Source organism: Eumetopias jubatus, unplaced genomic scaffold, assembly GCF_037043125.1.
Source record: "Eumetopias jubatus isolate StellerSeaLion01/CBP00866 unplaced genomic scaffold, mEumJub1_p1.0 scaffold_9, whole genome shotgun sequence".
In the NCBI taxonomy this organism is placed as follows: domain Eukaryota; kingdom Metazoa; phylum Chordata; class Mammalia; order Carnivora; family Otariidae; genus Eumetopias; species Eumetopias jubatus.
This window is the reverse complement of record NW_028274815.1, coordinates 87,722,164-87,745,092: the sequence shown is the minus strand read 5'-3', so window position 1 is coordinate 87,745,092 and position 22,929 is coordinate 87,722,164. Positions and strand designations below refer to the sequence as shown.

Sequence of the window (22,929 nt, the reverse complement as noted above, 5' to 3'; positions counted from 1 at the left end):
TTAAAGAAGTTAATACCTATTCTTCTCAAACGATTACAAAAAAAAAAAAAGAGGAAAAACTTCATTCCACAAGACCAGCATTATCCTGATACAAAAACTGGACAAAAACACTACACAAAAAAAGTACAGGTCAATATCTTTGATAAATATAGATGCAAATATCCTCAATAAAATACTAGCAAACCGGGATGCCTAGGTGGCTCAGTCGGTTAAGCATCTGCCTTCGGCTCAGGTCATGATCCCAGGGTCCTAGGGATTGAGGCCCGCATTGGGCTCCTTGCTAAGCAGGGAGCCCGCTTCTCCCTCTGCCTGCCGCTCTCCCTGCTTATGCACACGCTCTCTTTCTCTCTCTAATAAATAAAATCTTTAAAAAAAGAATACTAGAGCAAACCAAATTCAGCAATGCAATAGATCATTTACCACAATTAAGTAGGATTTATTCCAGGAATGCAAAAGTTGTTCAATATTTGCAAACCAATCAATGTGATACACCACACTAACAAGAGGAAGGATAAAAAACATATGACTGTCTCCACAGACTCAGAAAAGACATTTGACAAAATCTAACATACATTCATGATAAAACCTCTCAACACAGTGAGTTTATAGGAACATGCCTCCCAACATAATAAAGGCAATATATGACAAATCCAAAGCTAACATGCTCAATGTGAAAAACTGAAAGCCTTTCCTTTAAGATCAGGAACAAAAATAGGATGTACTCTCACCACTTTTATTCAACATAGTACTAGAAATGCTACTTGCAATAATCAAACAAGAAACAGAGGGCATCCAAATTGGTCAGGAAGAAATTAAACTGCCACTAAAGGTTCCATCAAAACCTATTACAACTGATAAATGAATTCAGTAAAGTGGCAGGATACAAAATTAATATATAGAAATCAACTGCATTTCTATAAACTAATAATGAAGAAGTGGAAAGAGAGATTAAGAAAATAATCCCATTTAAAATTGAACCAAAAAGAAAAAATACCTAGGAATAAACTTAATCAAGGAGGTTAAAGACCTGTACTCTGAAAATTATAAAACAAGATGAAAGAAACTGAAGACTACACAAATGGAAAGATATTCTGTGCTCATTTACTGTTAGAATTAAATATTGTTAAAATGTCCATACAATCCAAGGCAATCTAAACATTTAATGCAATCCCTATCAAAATACCAACAGCACTTTTCACAGAACTAGAACAAATAATCCTAAAATTTGTATGGAACCACAAAAGACTCCAAATAGCAAAAACAATCTTGAGAAAGAACAAAACTGAAGGTATCACAAACCCAGATTTTAAGATATACTATGAAGTTGTAGTAATCAAAACCGTATGATAGAGCCACAAAAATAGACATAAAGATCAATTCAACAGACTAGAGAGCCCAGAACCCATGCTTATGTGATCAAAATAATCTATAAAAATGGAGGAAAGAATATACAATGGGGAAAAGACAGTCTTTTCAATTAATGGTGTTGGGAAAACTGGACAGCTACATGCAAAAGAATGAAACTGGACCACATCGTTACACCATACGCAAAAATTAACTCAAAATGGATCGAAGACCTAAATGTGAAATTGAAGACCTGAAATCATAAAATTCCTAGAAGAAAACAATGGCAATACTCCCTTGGACATCAGTCTTAGCAACATTTTTCTAGATATGTCTCCTCAGGCAAGGGCAGCAAAAGCAAAAATAAACTATTGGGACGACGCCAAAATAAAAAGCTTTTGTATAACAAAGGAAACCATCCACAAAACAAAAGGCAACCTAATGAAAGGAAGAAGATATGTTTAAATGATATATCTGATAAAGGGTTAATATCCACAATATACGTAGAACTTACATAACCCAACACCAAAAAAACCCAAATAATCTGATTAAAATGGGAAGTGAACTTCAAGAGATATTTTTCCAAAGAAGACATACTGATGGCCAACAGAAGACAACAGGCCAACTGATGAAAAAATGCTCTACTTCATTAATCATCAGGGAAATGCAAATTAAAACCACAATGAGGTAATAACCTCATACCTGTTAGGATGGCTATTATCAAAGACAAGAAATAAGTGTTGGCAAGGTGTGAAGAAGAGGGAAACTTCATATACTGTTGACAGGGATGTACAGTCACTATGGAAAACAGTATGGAGGTTCCTCAAAAACTCAAAAATAGAATTACCATATGATCCAATAATTCCACTACTAGGTGTTTCCCAAAGAAAATAAAGCATACACTCAAAAGATAGGTGCACCCTGTGTTTACTGCAGCATTATCTATCATAGCCAACATATGGAAGAAACCCAAGTGCCCATCGATAGAGGAATGAATAAAGAACAACATATGGTTATGTTAATATACAATGGAATATTACCCAGCCAAAAAAAAGAATGAGATCTTGTTATTTGCAGCAACATGGATGGACCCTGAGGTGTCCATTTCTTTTTTATGATTTCATTTGTATGTGGAATCCAAAAAATAAACTAATAAAGGAATAAACGAATGAACGAATGGACAGACACTTATATACAGACAACAAACTGGTGATTGCCAGAAAGGAGGCGGGTTGGGGAATGGGTGAAATAAATAAAAGTGATTAAGTAGTATAAACTTTCACTTAGAAAATAAGTAAGTCACAGAGATGAAAACACAGTTTAGGGAATATAGTCAATAATATTGTAATAAAATATGGTGACAGAGGGTGACTACGCTAAATGGTGAGCCTGAGTAATGTATAGAACTGTTTGGTCAATATGCTGCACACCTAAAACTAATAACATTGTATGTTAGTTATACTTTAAAAATATGAGCATCTATATAATCTATTTTAACACAAAAAAGAATTTTCTATACACAAAAAAGAATTTTCAAAACCCCCCCTAAATGTTCAATTCACAGAAAAGTTATTTGAGCTCCTAAAACCTACAAAGGAAAACTGAGGTCATGGAGAGGGAGTTAAGATAATATCCCCTGTCTCTGAGAATCTTCCAGCTTAGTACAAAGAGGAAAAAAACGAAAGGAACAGGGGCGCCTGGGTGGCTCAGTCGTTAAGCGTCTGCCTTCAGCTCAGGTCATGATCCCAGGGTCCTGGGATCGAGCCCCACATCGGGCTCCCTACTCAGGGGGAAGCCTGCTTCTCCCTCTCTCACTCCCCCTGCTTGTGTTCCCTCTCTCGCTGTGTCTCTCTCAGTCAAATAAATAAATAAGATCTTAAAAAAAAAAAGAAAGGAACATAGAGAACTATTACCTAGAGTCTAATTTTGTATAAGAAAAAACCCTGATTTATAAAAAACCAATCATATTTTATTGTGAAACCCTTCAAAAGTGGAGCTATTAGAGGCAGGTCAAGACAGGGATGCTATCTACTATCACCTCTATTATTTACCTTATTCTGGAAGGACTATGTAAAGCAAACAGAAAAATCCTGTCTTTTATATAGATCAACTTGCAAAATTGATGAGAAATGGAATAAAATATTTAACATTTCAGCAGACAATATTTTCATTAATTCTAAATAATGTGATCACTTAACTAGAAAACACAAGAAAAACATTTTTTTTTAACTATCAGAACACTAATGATTTCTGTCCAGTTGCTAAAAATATAAAAATCTTCCAAATACTATCAAATATCCAATTTTAGAGAATGGAAAAAAATCATATTCATAATACCAAAAAAATTTCCAAAACTGTAAAATAAATGAAAAAGGAAACATGCAAAATACACATGCATAAAATTAAAAACTTCATTTAAGAACATAAAAAACTAATTATATAAAAGGAAGGATGGGAAAACTTATTATAAAGATATCAATTCTTAATCAATCCAGAAATTAAGTGTAGTAACAATAAAACATAAAAAGCCTTTAAAAATTATATTAAAATGAGTATTTTAGACAATTAAAAACTTCTTGTAAGAGTAACAGAAAATTCCTGGCTGTGTATAATCATATATTAAAGTCTGAATTAATCAGAACACTGCAGTAGTATTACAGGAACATACAGATCAATGGAACAGAGTAGTGACTATAAAAATAGACCCCACCTCATAAATACATTTCATATACAATATATATTTCACATACATTTCAAATCAATGGATAAAATAGGAGTTACTCCACAAGGACAACTTGTTTACCATTTAAAAAATGAAAGTGTATCTCTACTGTATTATTTACATCAAAATATATCATAGATGAATTAAATATTTTGAAGTTAACCATGAAAAAATAAAAAGCCTGGAAACAAAAAATACAAAGTTAAAGATTTCCAAATGTTGGGGCAAGAGAAGTCTATTTTAACACTGATGCAGTGGTAGAAATAAAAGGATATGAGTTTAACTACATAAAAATGTAAAACTTTTATATAACATAGAATACTACTATGGACTCTACAGGCACAGTGAATGGACCAAAAAAAAAAAAAATCTTGAAAACGAACAAAGTTGAAAGTCTCACACTTCCTGATTTCAAACTTGTTACAAAGCTACCATATTTAAAATATTATGGTATTCGCATAAAGAGAGGTATATAGACCAATGGGATAGAAAGCTCAGAAATAAGATGTCACATACATGGTGAAATGATGTTTGTCAAGGGTGCCAGTTATAGCTCAATGGGGAAAAAGATGGTCTCTTCAAAAAATGGTGCTGGGAAAACCGGCATATCCACATGTGAAAAATGAAGTTAGACCCTTACCCTGTACCAGAGACAAAAAAACTGAAAACTAAAATGAAGCAAAGACTTAAATATAACTAAAACTAAAGTAATTTCTAGAAGCATGACTTGGCTTATGGACCTTTTTCTCCATCTTCAAAGCCAGCAAGCATGGGCTGAGTCTCTGACCTGCTTTTCTGCTCCTCTGTCTGGTTAAAAGCTCACAGGATTACTGGGCCTACCCAGACAATCCCGGTCAATCTCTAGTGGAAGGTCACTTCTACCATGGAACATAACATATGGGCATTAGGATATGAAAATCTGGAAGGCCATTATTCTGCCAAGCAGAAAAGGCATTTAGAAGAAATATTTTAGGTAAGGATGAAAACTGGAAATAATTTTCTAAAATGGAACCCTGGCCAATATTCAACAATTATGAAATTACTTCTGAAAACATTAAACCAAACAACTTTAAATGTCTACTCTTCAAAGTTTTAAATATATTTCTTATAGAATATAATTGTCAACCTCTAATGACCACATATACTAACTAGAAATCATGAATACCAATATCCAAATTAACGTCTGTAACTTAAGAAAATGGTCACTTATTTTTGTTAATGAGAAGCCCCTTACAAATAGACTTTTTATCCCTTCATGACAAAAAAAATTATTTTAGTGGAATTTGAATCCAAAATGATGTGTTTTCAGGACTTATTCATATCACTGATCATTTACGTAACTAGTATAAAATTTTGCCATTTTTAGAGTAAGTTCTTAATTTGTAGTCTCTATTTTTAAAAAGAAATTCCCATATGTTAAGAAAAGTAAAAGTATGAATTAATTTTAATTAAGTCGGGAATGAATCTTTTTAGAACTACTGGTATGGTCAATTTTCTATCAAAAATAGTTTCAATCTTTTTTTCTCTTGTAACACATACCACAGGCTTCCCAGTTTTAACCTTCATGAGTCATATATATCAAACCAAAAAACAAACCTTTATACACTTCCCCTGAATATCATTTCTATGAGAAGCAAATTTGAGTAGCGGCTTTTCACCATGCATTCCAGATTCTTCACTTTTTATTTTACTAAGGTGATGATCTGAAATCCAGTCCATGAAGACAGTTAAAAGTTCATATACTTGTGTATTAAGTGGTACCTATAGATAAAAAATTAAATCATTTATTTCCATTCACAGTCTCATAAAATTTCAAGAGCAAGCTTTAAATTGGGGGATTATAGAATAATTTACCTAAAGGTCACTAAAATATGTACAAATGAAAAAGCTTCCCCAAAGGAAATTTTAAGTCAAACATCACCAATTAACATAAGAAACATGTTAAATGATGGCTAAGAGAAGGAGAGAAAACCCATCTTAAGAAGGAAATTGAGGAATGACTGGGTGGCTCAGTCGGTTAGGCATCCGACTCTTGGTATCATCTCAGGTCTTGATCCTCAGATTCGTGAGTTCAAGCCCCACACTGCACTCCATCCAGAGCGTGGAGGCTACTTAAAAAAAAAAAAAAAAAAAGGAAACTGAGGGATGCTTGGGTGGCTGAGTCCATTAAGCGTCTGCCTTCAGCTCAGGTCATGATCCCCAGGGTCTTGGGATCAAGCCCCACACTGGGCTCCCTGCTCAGCGGAGAGCCTGCTTCTCCCTCTGTCTGCCACACCCCCTGCTTGTGCTCTACCTAACAAAAAAATAAAATTAAAAAAAAAAAGAGGAAATTCAAAAAACTGAGCCTTATTACCAAAAAAAAATTTTTTTTCATAAAAATTTTTTATCCAAGTTTGATTACATAGAAAAGTAAAATTGGCCTTAACTCAGGAGCATAAACCACCATAACTAAAAGATTTTAACAAGTTTAAAGGTTTAGAAAGTTAAACAATTTCTACCATGGAACTTCGTATTTTCTTCTTCCCAAAAAAAGTTTTTCTTTCTTTTTCTTTATAACATTCTATAAACAGAATATGAAACTTTTCCCAGAAATCCTGTTCTCACAGTCTATCAAAAAATGGGAGGTGAAGAATAAGAAAAAATGCCATAAAAATGTATAAATTCAATTACACTGATTTTAGTATTCCTTCAAATAACTTTTAGTCAATTTCATTCTACATTTATCACACATCTATCTTAAACCGGGAACTATGCTAGACTTAGTTTCTAAGAAATCTGAAGACAGAACTATAAAAGCAAATAAACAAAAGGTAACATTAGGCAGACAGCAATCCACAAAATCACAATCAAATGATTAAAAACACAGTTGCATTATTCTGAACAAAGGATAATTTTTTAAATTTATAATTTAACTTCAATTTAATGAATATATACTATATTATTAGTTTCAGAGGTAGAATTCAGGGATTCATCAGTTGTTTACATGACCTAGCTGTAAACACCCAGTTACTTCAAGTGCCCTCCTTTAATGCCTATCACCCAGTCACCCCAACCCACCACCCACCTCCTCTCCAGCAACCCTCAGTTTGTTCTCTATACTTACGAGTCTTTTATGGTTTGCCTCCCTCTGTTTTCTTATTTTACTTTCCTTCCCTTCGCCTATGTTTATCTGTTTTGTCTCTTAAATTCCACCTATGAGTGAAAGTGTACGGTGTTTGTCTTCCTCCGACTTGACTTATTTTGCTTAGCATACTACCCTCTAGTTCCATCCATGTAATTGCACAAGGCAAGATTTCATTCTTTTTGATGTCTGAGTAATACTCCATTGTGTGTATATACATATATACACGCACACCATATATACCACATCTTCTTTATCCGTTCATCTATTGATGGACATCTAGACTCTTTCCCTAGTTTGGCTTTGTGGACATTGCTGCTATAAACATTGGGGAGCATGATATCACTAATTTTTCATCCTTTAGATAAATACCTAACAGTGCAACTGCTGGGTCATAGGGTAGCTCTATTTTTAACTTTATGAGGAACCTCCATACTGTTTTCCAGAGTGGCTGCACCAGCTTGCATTCCCACCAATAGTGCAAGAGGGTTCCCCTTTCTCTGCATCCTCACCAACATCCGTTGTTTCCTGACTTGTCCATTTTAGCCATCGTGATTGGCGTGAGGTTGAATTTCATTGTGGTTTTGATTTGTATTTCCCTGATGCCGAGTAATGTTGAGCCATTTTTCATGTGTCCGATGGCCATTTCTATGTCATCTTTGGAGAAATATCAGTTCATGTCTTCTGCCCATTTCTTTTTTTTTTTTAAGATTTTATTTATTTGACAGAGAGAGACACAGCGAGAGAGGGAACACAAGCAGGGGGAGTGGGAGAGAGAGAAGCAGGCTTCCCGCAGAGCAGGGAGCCTGATGCGGGGCTCAATCCCAGGACCCTGGGATCATGACCTGAGCTGAAAGCAGACGCTTAATGACTGAGCCACCCAGGCGCCCCTCTTCTGTCCATTTCTTGACTGGATTATTTGTGTTTTGGGTGTTGAAATTCATAAGTTCTTTATAGATTTTAGACACCAGCCCTTTATCTGATATGCCATTTGCAAATATCTTCTCCCATTCCGTAGACTGACTTTTAGTTTTGTTGACTGTTTCCTTTGCTGTGGAGAAGCTTTTTATCTTGATAAAGTCCCAATAGCTCATTTTTTATTTTCATTCTCTTGCCTTTGGAGACGTGTGTAGCAAGAAGTTGCTGCAGCAAAGGTCGAAGAGGTTACTGCCTGTGTTCTCCTCTAGGATTTTGATGGATTCCTATCTCACATTTAGGTCTTTCATCCATTTTGAGTTTATTTTTGTGTATGGTGTAAGAAAGTGGGGCAGTTTCATTCTTCTGCAAGTGGCTGTCCAATTTTCCCAAGACCATTTGTTGAAGAGACTGTCTTTTCTCCACTGGATATTCTTTCCTGCTTTGTGATGATTTGCTGACCATAGAGTTGAGGGTCCATTTCTGGGTTCTCTATTCTGTTCCACTGATCTATGTCTCTGTTTTTATGCCAGTACCATACTGTCTTGATGATTACACCTTTGTAATACAGCTTGAAGTCTGGAATTGTGATGCCTCCAGCTTTGGTTTTCTTTTTCCACATTCCTTTGGCCATTCAGGTTTTCTGGTTCCATACAAATTTTAGGACTGTTCTGCACAGGAGTAATTTTAATGTATTCTTTTAAATAGAAAACCCATTTTTTGACTTGTTTTTTTGGGTGGTGAGTTTGAGAATTTCTTTATAGATCTTGGATACCAGCCCTTTATCTGTAGGGTCATTTGCAAATATCTTCTCCCGTTCTGTGGGTTGCCTCTTTGTTTTATTGACTGTTTCCTTTGCTGTGCAGAAGCTTTTTATCTTGATGAAGTCCCAAAAATTCATTTTTGCTTTTGTTTCACTTGCTTTTGGAGATGTATCTTAAAAGAAGTTGCTGTGGCCAATGTCAAAGAGGTTACTGCCCATGTTCTCTTCTAGGATTTTGATGGATTCCTGTCTCACATTGAGGTCTTTCATCCATTTTGTTCATGGTGTTAGAGAATGGTCGAGTTTCTTTCTTCTGTATATAGCTGTCCAACTTTCCCAGCACCATTTATTGAAGGGACTGTTTTTCTTCCCTTGCATGTTTTTTCCTGCTTTGTCAAAGATTATTTGACCATAGAGTTGAGGGTCCATGTCTGGGCTCTCTATTCTGTTCCATTGGTCTATATGTCTCTTTATGTGCCAGTACCATGCTGTGTTGGTGATCACCGCTTTGTAATATAGCTTGAAATTGGGCAATGTGATGCCCCCAGCTTTGTTTTTCTTTTTCAACATTTCCTTGGCGATTTGGGGTGTTTTCTGATTCCATACAAATTTTAGAATCGTTTGTTCCAGCACTTTGAAAAATGTCATTGGAATTTGGATCGGGATGGTGTTGAAGGTATAGATTGCTCTCGGTAGCACAGACATTTTAACAATGTTTATTCTTCCAATCCATGAGCATGGAATGTTTTTCCATCTCTTTGTGTCTTCTTCAATTTCTTTCATGAGTGTTCTGTAGTTCCTAGAGTATAGATCCTTTACCTCTTTGGTTACGTTCATTCCGAGGTTATCTTATGGTTTTTGGTGCTATAGTAAATGGAATCGTTTCTCTAATTTCTCTTTCTACAGTTGCATTGTTAGTGTATAAGAAAGCAACTGATTTCTGCACATTGATTTTGTATCCTGCCACATAACTGAATTGCTGTATGAGTTCTAGTAATTTGGGGGTGGAGTCTTTTGGATTTTCCACATAAAGTATCATGCCATCTGTGAAGAGAGAGAGTTTGACTTCTTCTTTGCCAATTTGAATACCTTTTATTTCTTTTTGTTTTCTGATTGCTGTTGCTAGGACTATTAGTACTATGTTGAACAACAATGGCAAGAGTGGGCATCCTTGTCATGTTCCTGATCTTAAGGGAAAAGCTTTTCCCCACTGAGGATGATAGTTGCTGTGGGTTTTTCATAGATGGATTTTGTGAACTGGAGGAATGTTCCCTCTATCCCTATACTCTGAAGAGTTTTAATCAGGAAAGGATGCTGTATTTTGTCAAATGCTTTGTCTGCATCAATTGAGAGGACCATATGGTTCTTCTCTCTCCTCTTATTAATGTACTCTATCACACTGATTGATTTGCGAATGTTGAACCACCCTTGCATCCCGGGGAAAAAACCCATTTGGTTGTGGTGGATGATCCTTTTAATGTATTGTTGGATCCTATTAGCTAGGATTTTGTTGAGCATTTTGGAATCCATATTCATCAGGGATATCAGTCTGAAATTCTTTTTGTTGGGGTCTTTGCCTGGTTTGGGGATTAAGATAATGCTGGCCTCACAGAATGAGTCTGGAAGCTTTCCTTCTGTTTCTATTTTTTGAAACAGCTTCAGTAGAATAGGTATTATTTCTTCTTTGAATGTTTGGTAGAATTCCCCAGGGAATCCATCAGGCCCTGGACTCTTGTTTCTTGGGAGGTTTTTGATCACTGCTTCAATCTTGTTACTCGTTACCGGCCTATTCAGGTTGTTAATTTCTTATTGTATCAGTTTTGGGAGTTTATTATAGATTTCCAGGAAGGCATCCATATCTCCCAGGTTGCTTAATTTATTGGCATATAGTTGTTGATAATAATTTCTATTAATTGTTTCTATTTCCTTGGTGTTAGTCATGGTATCTCCCCTTTCATTCATAATTTTATTAATTTGGGTCCTTTCTCTTTTCTTTTGGGTAAGTCTGGCCAGTGGTTTATTGACCTTATTAATTCTTTCAAAGAACCAGCTTCCAGTTTCGTTGATATGATCTACTGTGTTTCTGGTTTCTAATTCATTGATCTCTGCTCTAATCTTAATTATTTCTCTTCTAATGCATGGCTCAGGCATCGTTTGTTGCTTTTTCTCTAGTTCTTTAAGGTGTAGAGTTAGTTGGTGAATTTGGAATTTTTCTATTTTTTTGAGTGAGGCTTGGATGGCTATGTATTTCCCCCTTAGGACCTGCCTTTGCAATATCCCATAGGTTTTGGACTGATGTGCTTTCATTCTCACTGGTTTCCATGAATTGTTTAAGTTCTTCTTTGATTTCCTGGTTGACCCAAACATTCTTGAGCAGAGTGGTCTTTAGCTTCCAAGTGTTTGAATTTCTGCCAATTTTTTTCTTGTGATTGAGTTCCAGTTTAAAAGCATTATGGTCTTTTATGGTCTGAGGAGTAGGGGACCCTATTCCAACCAGTCCCTGGAATTGAGCTGGATATCTACCGGACCACCTGAACACCCACGAAATCAGCCTGAGATGAACAAAGATAGATCTGGATCTCTATAAACAGAATATCGCAGGTGTGTGGTTTCAAGGTATGAAGCGGGGAGTTGTGATTCTGCGGGAAGATATCAGAGGATAAACGGATGGGGGAGGGAGCCGAGCTGTCGGGATCCTACACCGCTGGTGAGCGATAGCCTCCCACGTTGGGGACAGGGCACAGACTCACAGATCGGTAGCGGCGGGGAAAGGACTTTAGGGAGCCCCCTGGACTGAAACCAGTGGGGTCCCACATGCGAACTGGGGGCAGCTAGCGGTTTTAGAAGCACAAAGGGCAGAGACATGCCCCAATCTGAAGCGAGGACTGGGAGCGCTGCTGAGGGGCACACAACCCAGCACCTGAAGTTTAAAGCAGCACAGACAGAAACAGAGATAGTGTGGCCTGGAGAGCTCACTGAAGAACAGACTATGATCTCTCCGTTCTGAGGCAGAGGGTTGGAAACGATCTCTTCTGGTCTGACTCTCAGAAGAGATGCGGAAAGCCACCAAGGAAGCCACCAGAGAACAAAAGCCCCCAAAAAACTGGTTTTCACTGAGCCCATCCCCCACCACAGGGGGCAGGGCAACTCTGCCCAAACAGGGATCCCTGAGTAACAGCGCGGCAGGCCCCTCCCTCAGAAGGCAGGCTGGGCGAACAAGAGGCCAGCAACCCTAACGTCCCTATAAAACAGGTGCATTTTGCTTGGGTTATGGTCAATAATTTGGACTCTATACATTCCCTCAACCACCCATCAACAGAATGACTAGGAGGAGGAACCCCAAAATAGGAAAGACTCAGAGATTATGATTTATGCCACAGATTTACAAATGGATACAGATATAACCAAGATGTTGGAGATGGAATTCAGGCTAGCAATTGTGAAGACAATAGCTAGAATGGAGAAATCAATTAATGGCAACATAAGAGTCTCTAAGGGCAGAAATGAAAGCTGAATTGGCAGAATTTAAAAATGCTATCAAGATCCAATCTAACCGCTATGGTAAGTGAGGCAGAAGAACAGATTAGTGATCTAGAAGACCAATTAACAGACAAGAAGGAAAAAGAGGAGGCCAGGGAAAAATAACTCAGAATCCATGAAAATAGAATCAGAGAAATAAGTGACATCATGAAATGTTCCAATGTCAGAATTTTTGGGATCCCTCAGGGGGTGGAGAAAGAAAGGACTAGAAGATATATTTGGGCAAATCATAGCAGAGAACTTCCCTAATCTGGGGAATGAAACAAACATTCGTGTCCTAGAGGCAGAGAGGACTCCTCCCAAGATCAAGGAAAACAGGCCAACACCCTGGCATGTAAGAGTAAAACTCGCAAATCTTAGAACCAAGGAAATCATCTTAAGGGCAGTTAGGGGGAAGAGATTCCTTACGTACAGAGGGAGAAACATCAGAATAACGTCAGACCTATCCACAGAGACCTGGCAAGCCAGAAAGGCCTGGCAAGACATATTCAGGGTACTAAACGAGAAGAACATGCAGCCAAGAATACTTTATCAGGCAAAGCTGTCATTTAGAATGGATGGAGAGATGTAGAGGTCCCAAGACCGGCAGAAACTGAAAGAATCACTAAGCTGGCCCTGCAAGAAATATTAAGGGGGGGGTTCTATAAAAGGAGAAAGACCCCAAGAGTGATATAGCACAGAAATTTACAGAGGCAATCTATAGAAACAAGGACTTCACAGGCAACAGGATGACAATAAATTCATATCTTTCAATAATCACTCTCAACGCGAACGGCCTAAATGCTCCCATAAAATGGAACAGGGTTGCAGATTGGATTAAAAGACAGGATCCAACCATATGCTGTCTACAAGAGACTCATTCTGAACCTAAAGATACATCCAGACTCAAAGTGAAGGAATGGCAATCCATCTTCCATGCCAATGAACCTCAAAAGAAAGCTGGGGTAGCAATTCTTTTATCAGACAAATTAGATTTTAAGCTAAAGGATGTGGTTAGAGACACAGAAGGACACTATATCATTCTTAAAGGGTCTATCCAACAAGAAGATCTAACAATTGTAAATATCTACACCCCCAACCTGGGAGCAGCCATCTACATAAGCCACCTGTTAACCAAAATAAAGAGTCATATTGATAACAATAAGTTAATTGTAGGAGACCTCAATACTCCACTCTCAGCAACAGACAGATCATCTAAGCAGAAAATCAACAAAGAAACAAGAGCTTTGAATGACACACTGGACCAAATGGACCTCATAGATATATACAGAACATTCCACCCTAAAACAACAGAATACTCATTCTTCTCAAGCACACACGGAACTTTCTCCAGAATAGACCACATACTTGATCACGAATCAGGTCTCAATCGATACCAAAAGACTGAGATTATTCCCTGCATATTCTCTGCACAGCAATCTTTTGTTGAATTTGGTCCTGCTGATCCATGATATCTTCATCACAGGCCAGCCAGACAGTTAACACCTTCAGATTCACACTGCCCATTGGTGGCTTCTGATTTTGTAACTGAGATTCCTCCACAGCTATCTTTAAATGATGTTGTATTCCCACTTTATGAAAAGAACGAGAGGATTTATCAAAATTATTAACAGCCCACAGTGAAATATCACTAGCCACCCACTGAAAAGGTCAAAATGAAAAAGTGTGAAAACCCCAAATGCTGGCATAGTCTGGAGTAACCACAACATTCAAACCTTGCTAGTAGGAGTATAAAATGGTATAACTGCTTCGGAAAACTGGCAGTTTCACAAAAAGTCAAATATCTATGACCCAGAAATTCCAGTCTTGCTTGTATTTCCAAGGGGAATGAAAACATCTGTCCACTAAAAGCCTTGTACACAAACATTCTTAGCAGCTTTATTCATAATAGACAAAAAGTAGAAATCGCCCAAGTGTCTATTAAAAGAAGAATGGATAAACAAATTGTGATATATTCATACAGTAGAATACTACTGAGCAATACAATACAGAGGAACAAACTATTGATACACTCAATGTTATGATAAGCAAAATAAGCCTTACCCAGATGAGAGCATACTATACAACCCCACTGACTGAAGTTCTAAAATAGGCAAAATTAATTCATGGTGATAGAAATCAGATTAACAGCTACTTCTTGCAGGGACGAACTGAGAAGGGACATAAGGGAACTTTCTAGGATGATGGAAATGTTCTATATCTAGTTGCAGGTTACATGAGTATAGGCATTTGTCAAAACTACTAAGCTATATACTTAACGATCTCTGCATTACATTACTGTATGTAATTTACACCTCAAAGTAAAAAATTCCTTAGGAAAAAATAAATAAATAAAGCCCTTTCAGGCATGGATTGCAGTCTTGACAGAAAACACTGAAAGCTTGTGGAATCTTAAAACACAATGAATAATAAAGCTCTTATTAAGCTTAAGGTCTGTGCCTGAAACACTGCTGAAATATTTTGTTTTGCTTTTGTAAATAAAAGCATATTAGAAATATTATACAGATATTTCTCTGTAAAGGAATTATTATAGTGAATACTTTCATACCAAAATGACATTTGCCAAAAACAGATTCAAGAACAAAGAAAAAATGTCTTTATTTTCTATTGGAGAAATTTTCAATCATATCATACCTTGTGAGTTTTTGAGACTGGTACTTTATCCTGTTTTAAACTTTTCATTTCATTAGCAGCATGCGAATTTCCTTTCAATCTCTGTATTGTCATAAACTCATACTTCCTCTGCAACAGTACATATCCATGAATTAAAATACAATTGCATTAAAGGTGGGAAAATCCAAAGGCAATCATTTAAAATTCACTTGTGTCATGGTGCCTGGGTGGCTCAGTCATTAGGCATCTGCCTTCAGCTCAGGTCATGATCCCAGGGTCCTGGGATCCAGTCCTACATCAGGCTCCCTGCTCAGCGGGAGGCCTGCTTCTCCCTCTCCCACTCCCTCTGCTTGTGTTCCCTCTCTCGTGTTCTCTCTGTCAAATAAATAAATAAAATCTTTAAAAAAAAAAATCCCTTGTGTCAAAAGAGCAGACAACTTACCTGTAAATTATCTAAACGAGCTTGAACTCTCTTAGCCTGAATCTCCATCTTCTTGTTTTCTTCACTTACTTCATTTAACTAAAATCAGAAAACATTAAATATTTCAATATAAAACTTAAGCTGATTTCATACTAAAGATTTTGTAAAGACCTTATCTAGTCTGTATAACCAATGTAACAAAACAGAGGTAGCATTCATAATTAAAGAAGATCATCGCTTATGGTAATTAGACTTACCATGGAAATCATTTTGAAATGTATAAAAATAGTGAATCACTATGATATACACCTGAAACTAATAGGATATTGTACGTCAATTATACTTCAATAAAAAAATAAAAAATTTAATTAAAAAAAATCATAGCTAAAATCATTTGTCCCTAAAGTACTAATAGTATCTAAGTTTACTTCAGTCTATAAAAAATTTGCAAGTCTCCTGAGATCTTACAAGTATATGCTTTAATGGAAAATGTCTTTTAATCGAACTTTTTATGTATGTACATGAAAGTGTACAAATCATTAAGGATGCAGTGTAATGAATTATTGAAATTGGATTAAATATATAAATTTGGGAAGAACTGACATGTTTACAAATATTGAGTCTTCATATCTATGAACATAACATAGCCTTCAAATTATTTAGGTCTTATTTATTTTCTTTTAATAATGTTTTGTACTTTTCAGTGTATGTGTTATATACATCTTTCTTTTAAATTTATTCCTGGATAGCTAATGCTTTTTGATGCTATTATCTGTGGGATCTTTCAATAAATAACACTATTTGATTACAGCTGGTATATAAAAATACACTTGATTTTTGTATATTGAACTTACATCCAAGGATTTGCCTACATTTGCTTTATTCTACTAACTTGTCTGTATATCCATTTGGATACCTGTATATACAGTTACATAATCATGTTATCAGTAGATAATTCTTATTTCTTCCTTTCCAATCCTTATTTTCTATTTTTTTTCCCTATCGCACTGACTAGGACTCTCAGTACAGAGTTCAAGAGAAACAGTTAAGAGTGAGCACCCTTCTTTCTTCTGATTTCAGAGGGAAAACAATAACCTAAATATGATTTTGTTGTTGGGTTATTTTTGTAGATACCTTATCAAAATTAAGTTCTCTTTTATTACTACTATCATAAGTTAGTGCTGAATTTTATTAACAATAGAAATAATATGATTTTTCTCCATTTATCAGATGTTTTCAAATGATAAACCATAATTTTCAAATGATAAACCATAACTTCCAAATGATAAACTTTGTAATTCCTGTACTAAATCCACTTAGCTATATTATTTTTATGTATTGCTAGATTCAATTTATTAATATTTAAATTTTTTGCACCTATATTCATGCAACTGATTTGAATTTTTCTTTTCTTATAAAAATCTTGACACTTTTAGTTTCAAGGTTATGCTGGCTTCATACAACAAGAAGGAGGGTTTTTTTCACTTTTTCTATTTATATTTAAGGTACATGATGTTTCCTCCTTAAAAGATAGTCATAAGTCTTACTGCTCCTTCTTTGAAAGTAAAGTGTCTTATTTTTCTCTGATCACTTTAAAAATTTTATCTTTATCTAATGTTTTCAGCAGTCTTAAAACAATGTTCCTATGTTTGGTTTTCCTTAACATTTATCATGTTTAGGCTTAACATAGTTTCTTGAATCTATAAGTTGGCATACTGTTTTTACAAGTTTTGGATAATACGTGGCCATTTCTCTTCAAATATTTTGTTTTTGCCCTATGATCTCTTTTTGAACTCCCATGTTAAAAATTTTAACGAAACGTATCTCTTTCATAAATTTGTTTATTCTTTCTCTACTCAATGTTTTTATCTCAAAACCTTTTAGGAAATCATCTTCCAGTTCATTAATCCTGTCTTCTGCTGCATCTCATCTGCTATTAAACCCATTCACTGGAGTTCTGAAATTCAATTCGTGTATTTTTTAGTTTCAGAATTTCATTTTAATTCCTTTTTATAAATTTTGCTTCTCTAATGAAGTTCTCAATCTTTTTTTCTACTTTTTTGAACACATTAATCATTATTTTAAAATCACTGCCTACTAGCTCCAATATCTGGATCACTGCCAGGTATATTCACACTGTCTGGGGCATTTTTGTTCTCTTTATATTAAGTTATATGATTCTGTCTTTTTATAATTTTTATTTAAATTCTAGTTAATTAACATACAGTGCAATATTGGTTTCATGAGTAGAATTCAGTGATCCATGTGATTCTGTCTTTTAATATAATGATTAATTTTGTATAGAATGACAAAGAAAATGTATAAATTTTATACACATTTTCTTTCAGAGAGGGCTCATTCTTTCCTTTGCTAGATACTCAAAATGGAGACTGATCGCCTTATTCTAAACAGGAACTAATATCAGTTAAGACCACATTTCAGTTTGAGGAGGATTTCATATATCTCTAATTTGCCTCCTCCTAGGGTGCAACCCTGATCCTTTCAAATGAGAGCCTACGGTATTCACAGGGACTCTCTAGCCTGATGAATCCTGAATATTAATCCTTGACTCCTCAGGATGGCAAGACTTAGTGGGAATTGTTTTATTATTATAATAATATTGCAGACTTATTTATATCCAATGCTACCATAAATTACCATGCCAGTCAGTCACAGAAATAAGTTACCTTTTTATTTACCAATTTTGAAACACAGTTGAGCTTTGAACCATGCAGGGGTGATAGTCACCAACCCCTGGGTAATAAAAAATCCACAAAGAACTTTTGATTCCCCAAAACACATTACTAGTAGCTTACTGTTGACAAGGAGCCTTAATGATAATATAAACAGCCAATTAATACATATTTTTTAATGTTGTATGTATCATACACAACGTTCTTATAATAAAGTAGGCTAGAGAAAACAAAATGTTATTAGGAAAGTTGTAAGGACAGACACTCCAAGATGGGAGAGGAATAGGAGACCATAGTTTTGTCTGGTCCCAGGAATTCAGCTAGAGAGCTATCAAACCATTCTGAACTTCTGTGAACTGAACCAGAGCTCTAAGAAAGAATTGCTGCAATTCTACAAATAGAAAAGCAAGCACTCTCTGCAAGGTAGGAGGTGTGAACTGAATCCTAAGCAACATATTGGAAGATAAGCCATGAGAGTAGGGAGCCACAGAAAGCCGGCTACCAGAAAGTAATATAGTAGTAGAGCGAAAAATCAGAACTTCTAGAAGTCTGCTCTGGTATGGGATGTCCCTGCCTGAAAGGTACTCAGGTGGCCAAGCAGGGAAGAATCCTAGGTGGGACAGTGTGCTCTCAAGATCCCAGGGGTCACGGAAAGAACAGGGGTACCTGAGTGCATGAGAGTTCCCAGGCATTGGAGCAGGAAAGCCGGCTGCCATCAGCAAGCCCAGGAGTGGGCTTTCAGAACAGTGTTGCCGTAAAACACAAACCGCAGAAGGGATGGGCAACCACTTTCTGAGCAGGGAACCAGCAAATGGCAAAACCGCGGTCAAACAACCCTCCCTCCTGGGAAGGAACGGTGCGGGTGCGCACCACAGGAGTCTGCAGGCTTTGGAGACTCCAAGCAGGGTCACATGACTGAATAGAAATGCTCAGTCATGGGCTAGGTGAGCACAGAGTTCAGATGGAGACCACGGACACAGGAATGACTGACTGCTTTTCCCCAAGGGCACAATGAGGAGTGGGGGCGGGGTGGGGCACAGGCTTTTAGTTCCAGGGCTGGAGATTGGGAGGCCGCCATTGCCATTCTCAATCTCTAAAGCCGCGTGGAAAGCCTTCAGGGAACAAAAGCCATATAGAGCAATCTGGGACCAATTACATAGCCTGACCCCTGCCATGGGGTGGTGCAGTTCCTCCTGGGGCAAAGACACCTGAGAATCAGTGCAACAGTCCCCTCCCCAAGAAGATCAGCAAGAACATCCAACTAAGACCAACTTTACCAACCACAAAGAACTGCAAAACTCCAGCACTAGAGAAAACAGTATATAGAATTCATGTTTTTTTCCTCATGATTAGTCTTCCAAATTTACTATTTCTTTTCTCTTTCCTTTTCAACCAATTTCTTATTTTATCAACTCTTTAAGTCTTTTTTAATTTTCATTTTTACAGTTACATTCTATCCTTTCATTGTATTTAATTTTACTTTTGTATATACATAAGTTTTCCTTTTTTTACAATTTTGGGCCCTAGTTTTTTTTTTTTTTAAGACTTTACTTATTTATTTGTCAGAGAGGGAGAGAGAGGGAAAGAAGGAGAGAAAGAAGACAAGCAGGGGGAGCAGCAAGCAGAGAAGCAGCAGGATCCTCGCTGAACAAGGAGCCCGATGGGGGACTTGATCCCAGGACTCTGGGATCATGACCTGAGCCAAAGGCAGATGCTTAACCAACTAAGACACCCAGGTGTTCCAGGATCTAGTCTTCCAACAAACAGACCAAAATACACACAGGATCCAATGAATTGCCCTGTTCTGTTCACCTGTCTGATTATATTCTCTCTCATTTTTTTTATTTTTTATTTTTTCTTAAATTTTTTTGTTTTTTCGGTTCTGGGGCTATTCTCATTTGCTTAGTGTATATTTATCTGGGGTCACTGTTAACATTTTAGTATTTTGTTCTCTCATTCATCTATTCTTCTCTGGACAAAATAAGAAGACGGAAAAACTCAACTCAAAAGAACAAGAGGAAGTTCTGACTGCCAGCGACCTAATCAGTATGGATATATGATACTGGAACTAGAGTTCAGAATAACGATTATAAATATACTAGCTGACCTTGAAAAAAGCATAGAAAAGACGAGAAAATCCCTGTCAGGAGAAATAAAAGAACTAAAATCTAAACAAGTTGAAATCAAAAAGGCTATTAATGAGATGTAATCAAAAATGGAGTCTTTAGGGATACCTGGATGGCTCAGTCTGTTAGCATCTGCCTTCAGCTCAGGTCATGATCCCAGGATCCTGGGATCGAGCCCCAAATTGGGTTCCTTGCTCAGAGGGGAGACTGCTTCTCCCTCTGACTGCTGTTCCCCCTGCTTGTACTGTTGTTCTATCTCTCGGTCTCTGACAAATAAATAAATAAAATCTTTAAAAAAAAATGGAGGCTCTAACTGCTAGGATGAATGACTCAGAAGAGAGAATTAGTAATATAGAAGACAAAATGATGGAGAATAAAGAAGCTGAGAAAAAGAGGGACAAACAACTACTGGATCACCAGGGGAGAATTCAAGAGATCAGTGATACCATAGCACAAAACAATATTAGAATTGAAATCACAGAAAAAGGAAAGGGGAAGGGGAAGAAGATATACTTGAGCAAATTATGCCTGAGAACTACCCTAATCTGGGAAAGGAAACAGGCAATCAAGTCCAGGAGGCACAGAGAACCCCCCTCAAAATCATGAAAAATAGGTCAGCACCTCAAAATAATAGTGAAGCTTGCAAATTCAGAGACAAAGAGAAAATCCTGAAAGCAGCTCAGGACAAGAGGTCAGTAACCTACAAGGGTAGAAACATTAGATTGATAGCAGACCTATCCACAGAGACCTGGCAAGCCAAAAAGGACTGGCAAGACATATTCAGGGTGCTAAATGAGAAAAATATGCAGCCAAGAATAGTTTACTAGCAAGGCTGTCATTCAAAAGAGAAGAGATAAAAAGCTTTCAGGACAAACAGAAACTAAAAGAATTTGTGATCACTAAACCAGCTCTGCAAGAAATATTAAAGGGGATCCTTGAAGCAAAGAGAGAGCCCAAAAGTAACAGACCAGAAAGGACCAAGACAATATACAGAAACAGGTGACTTTATAGGTAATAAAATAGAACTAAATCCAAATCTTTCAGTAGTTACTCTGAATGTAAATGGGCTAAATGTCCCAATCAAAAGACATAAGGTGTCAGATTGGATAAAAAAGCAAGACCAGGGAGCCTGGGTGGCTCAGTTGGGTGAGCATCTGCCTTCAGCTCAGGTCATCATCCTGGGACCCTGAGATCAAGCCCTGCATCAGGCTCCCCGCTCAGTGGGGAGCCTGCTTCTCTTTCTCCTGCCTGCCACTCCCCCTGCTTGTGTTGTCACATAAATATAAAATCTTTTTCTAAAAAATATTTTTTTATTTATTTATTTGAGAGAGAGAATGAGATAGAGAGAGCCTGAGAAGGGGGAGGTTCAGAGGGAGAAGCAGACTCCCTGCTCAGCAGGGAGCCCGACACGGGACTCGATCCCAGGACTCCAGGATCATGACCTGAGTCGAAGACAGTCGCTTAACCAACTGAGCCACCCAGGCACCCTGTCAAATAAATATAAAATCTTAAAAAAAAAATCTTTAAAAAGCAAGACCCATCGATATGCTATCTGCAAGAGACTCATTTCAGATCCAAGGACACCTCCAGATTGAAAATGAGGGGGTGAAGAACCATTTATTATGCTAATGGATCAAAAGAAAGCTGGGGTAGCAATCTTTATATCAGACAAATTAGAATTTAAAACAAAGACTGTAATAAAAGGTTAAGAGGGACACTATATCAAAATTAAAGGGTCTATCCAACAAGAAGATCTAACAACTGTAAATACTTATGCTGCTAACTTGGGAACAGCCAAATATATAAACCAGTTAATAACAAAATTAAAGAAACAAATTGATAATAATACAATAATAGTTGGGGACGTTAGCACTTCCCTCATTGCAATGGACAGATCATAAAAGCAGAAGATCAACAAGGAAACAAGGGCTTTGAATGACACACTGGACCAGATGGACTTAACAGATATATTCAGATCATTCCATCCTAAAGCAACAGAATACATATTCTTCTCTCTAGTGCACATGGAACATTCCCCAGAAGAGATCACATTTGGAGTCACAAATCAGGTCTCAACCAGTATGAAAAGACTGGGATTATTCCCTGCATATTTTTAGACCACAATGCTTTGAAACTTGAACTCAATCACGAGAGAAAATTTGGAAAAAATTCAAATACATGGAGGTTAAAGAGCATCCTACTAAAGAATGAATGGGTCAACCAGGAAATTAAAGAATTAAAATTCATGGAAACAAATGAAATGAAAACACAACTGTTCAAAACGTTTGGGAGGCAGCAAAGGTAGTCCTAAGAAGTGGTCCTAAGAGGGAAGTACATAGCAATACAAGCCATTCTCAAGAAACGAAAAGTCTCAAATACACAACCTAACCTTACACCTAAGGAACAGAAGAAAGAAAAGCAAAGAAAGCCTAAATGCAGCAGGAGAAGTGAATTAATAATGATTAGAGGGGAAATCAATGAAATAGAAACCAAAAGAACACTAGAACAGAGCAATGAAACTAGGAACTGGTTCTTCAAAAGAATTAATAAGATCAATAAACCCCTGGTCAGATTCATCAAAAAGAAAAGTAAAGGACCCAAATAAGTAAAATAATGAATGAAAGGAAAGATCACAACCAACACCAAAGAAACACAAAAAATTATAAGAACA

The 22,929-nt window shown here is 36.7% G+C and overlaps 1 protein-coding gene across 1 annotated transcript in view; it reads right to left on the bottom strand.

Annotated features, from left to right (window-relative positions):
• The window catches only part of CCDC138 (coiled-coil domain containing 138), a 147,446-nt gene that overhangs the window by 93,080 nt on the left and 31,437 nt on the right, over nucleotides 1-22,929 (bottom strand). Inside the window, exons 8-10 of the mRNA XM_028091277.2 lie at nucleotides 15,461-15,538; nucleotides 15,040-15,147; nucleotides 5,663-5,827 (exon numbers count right to left, since the gene is read on the bottom strand). Of these exons, the coding sequence (XP_027947078.1) occupies nucleotides 5,663-5,827; nucleotides 15,040-15,147; nucleotides 15,461-15,538 (351 nt within the window). The remainder of the gene's footprint in view (nucleotides 1-5,662; nucleotides 5,828-15,039; nucleotides 15,148-15,460; nucleotides 15,539-22,929) is intronic.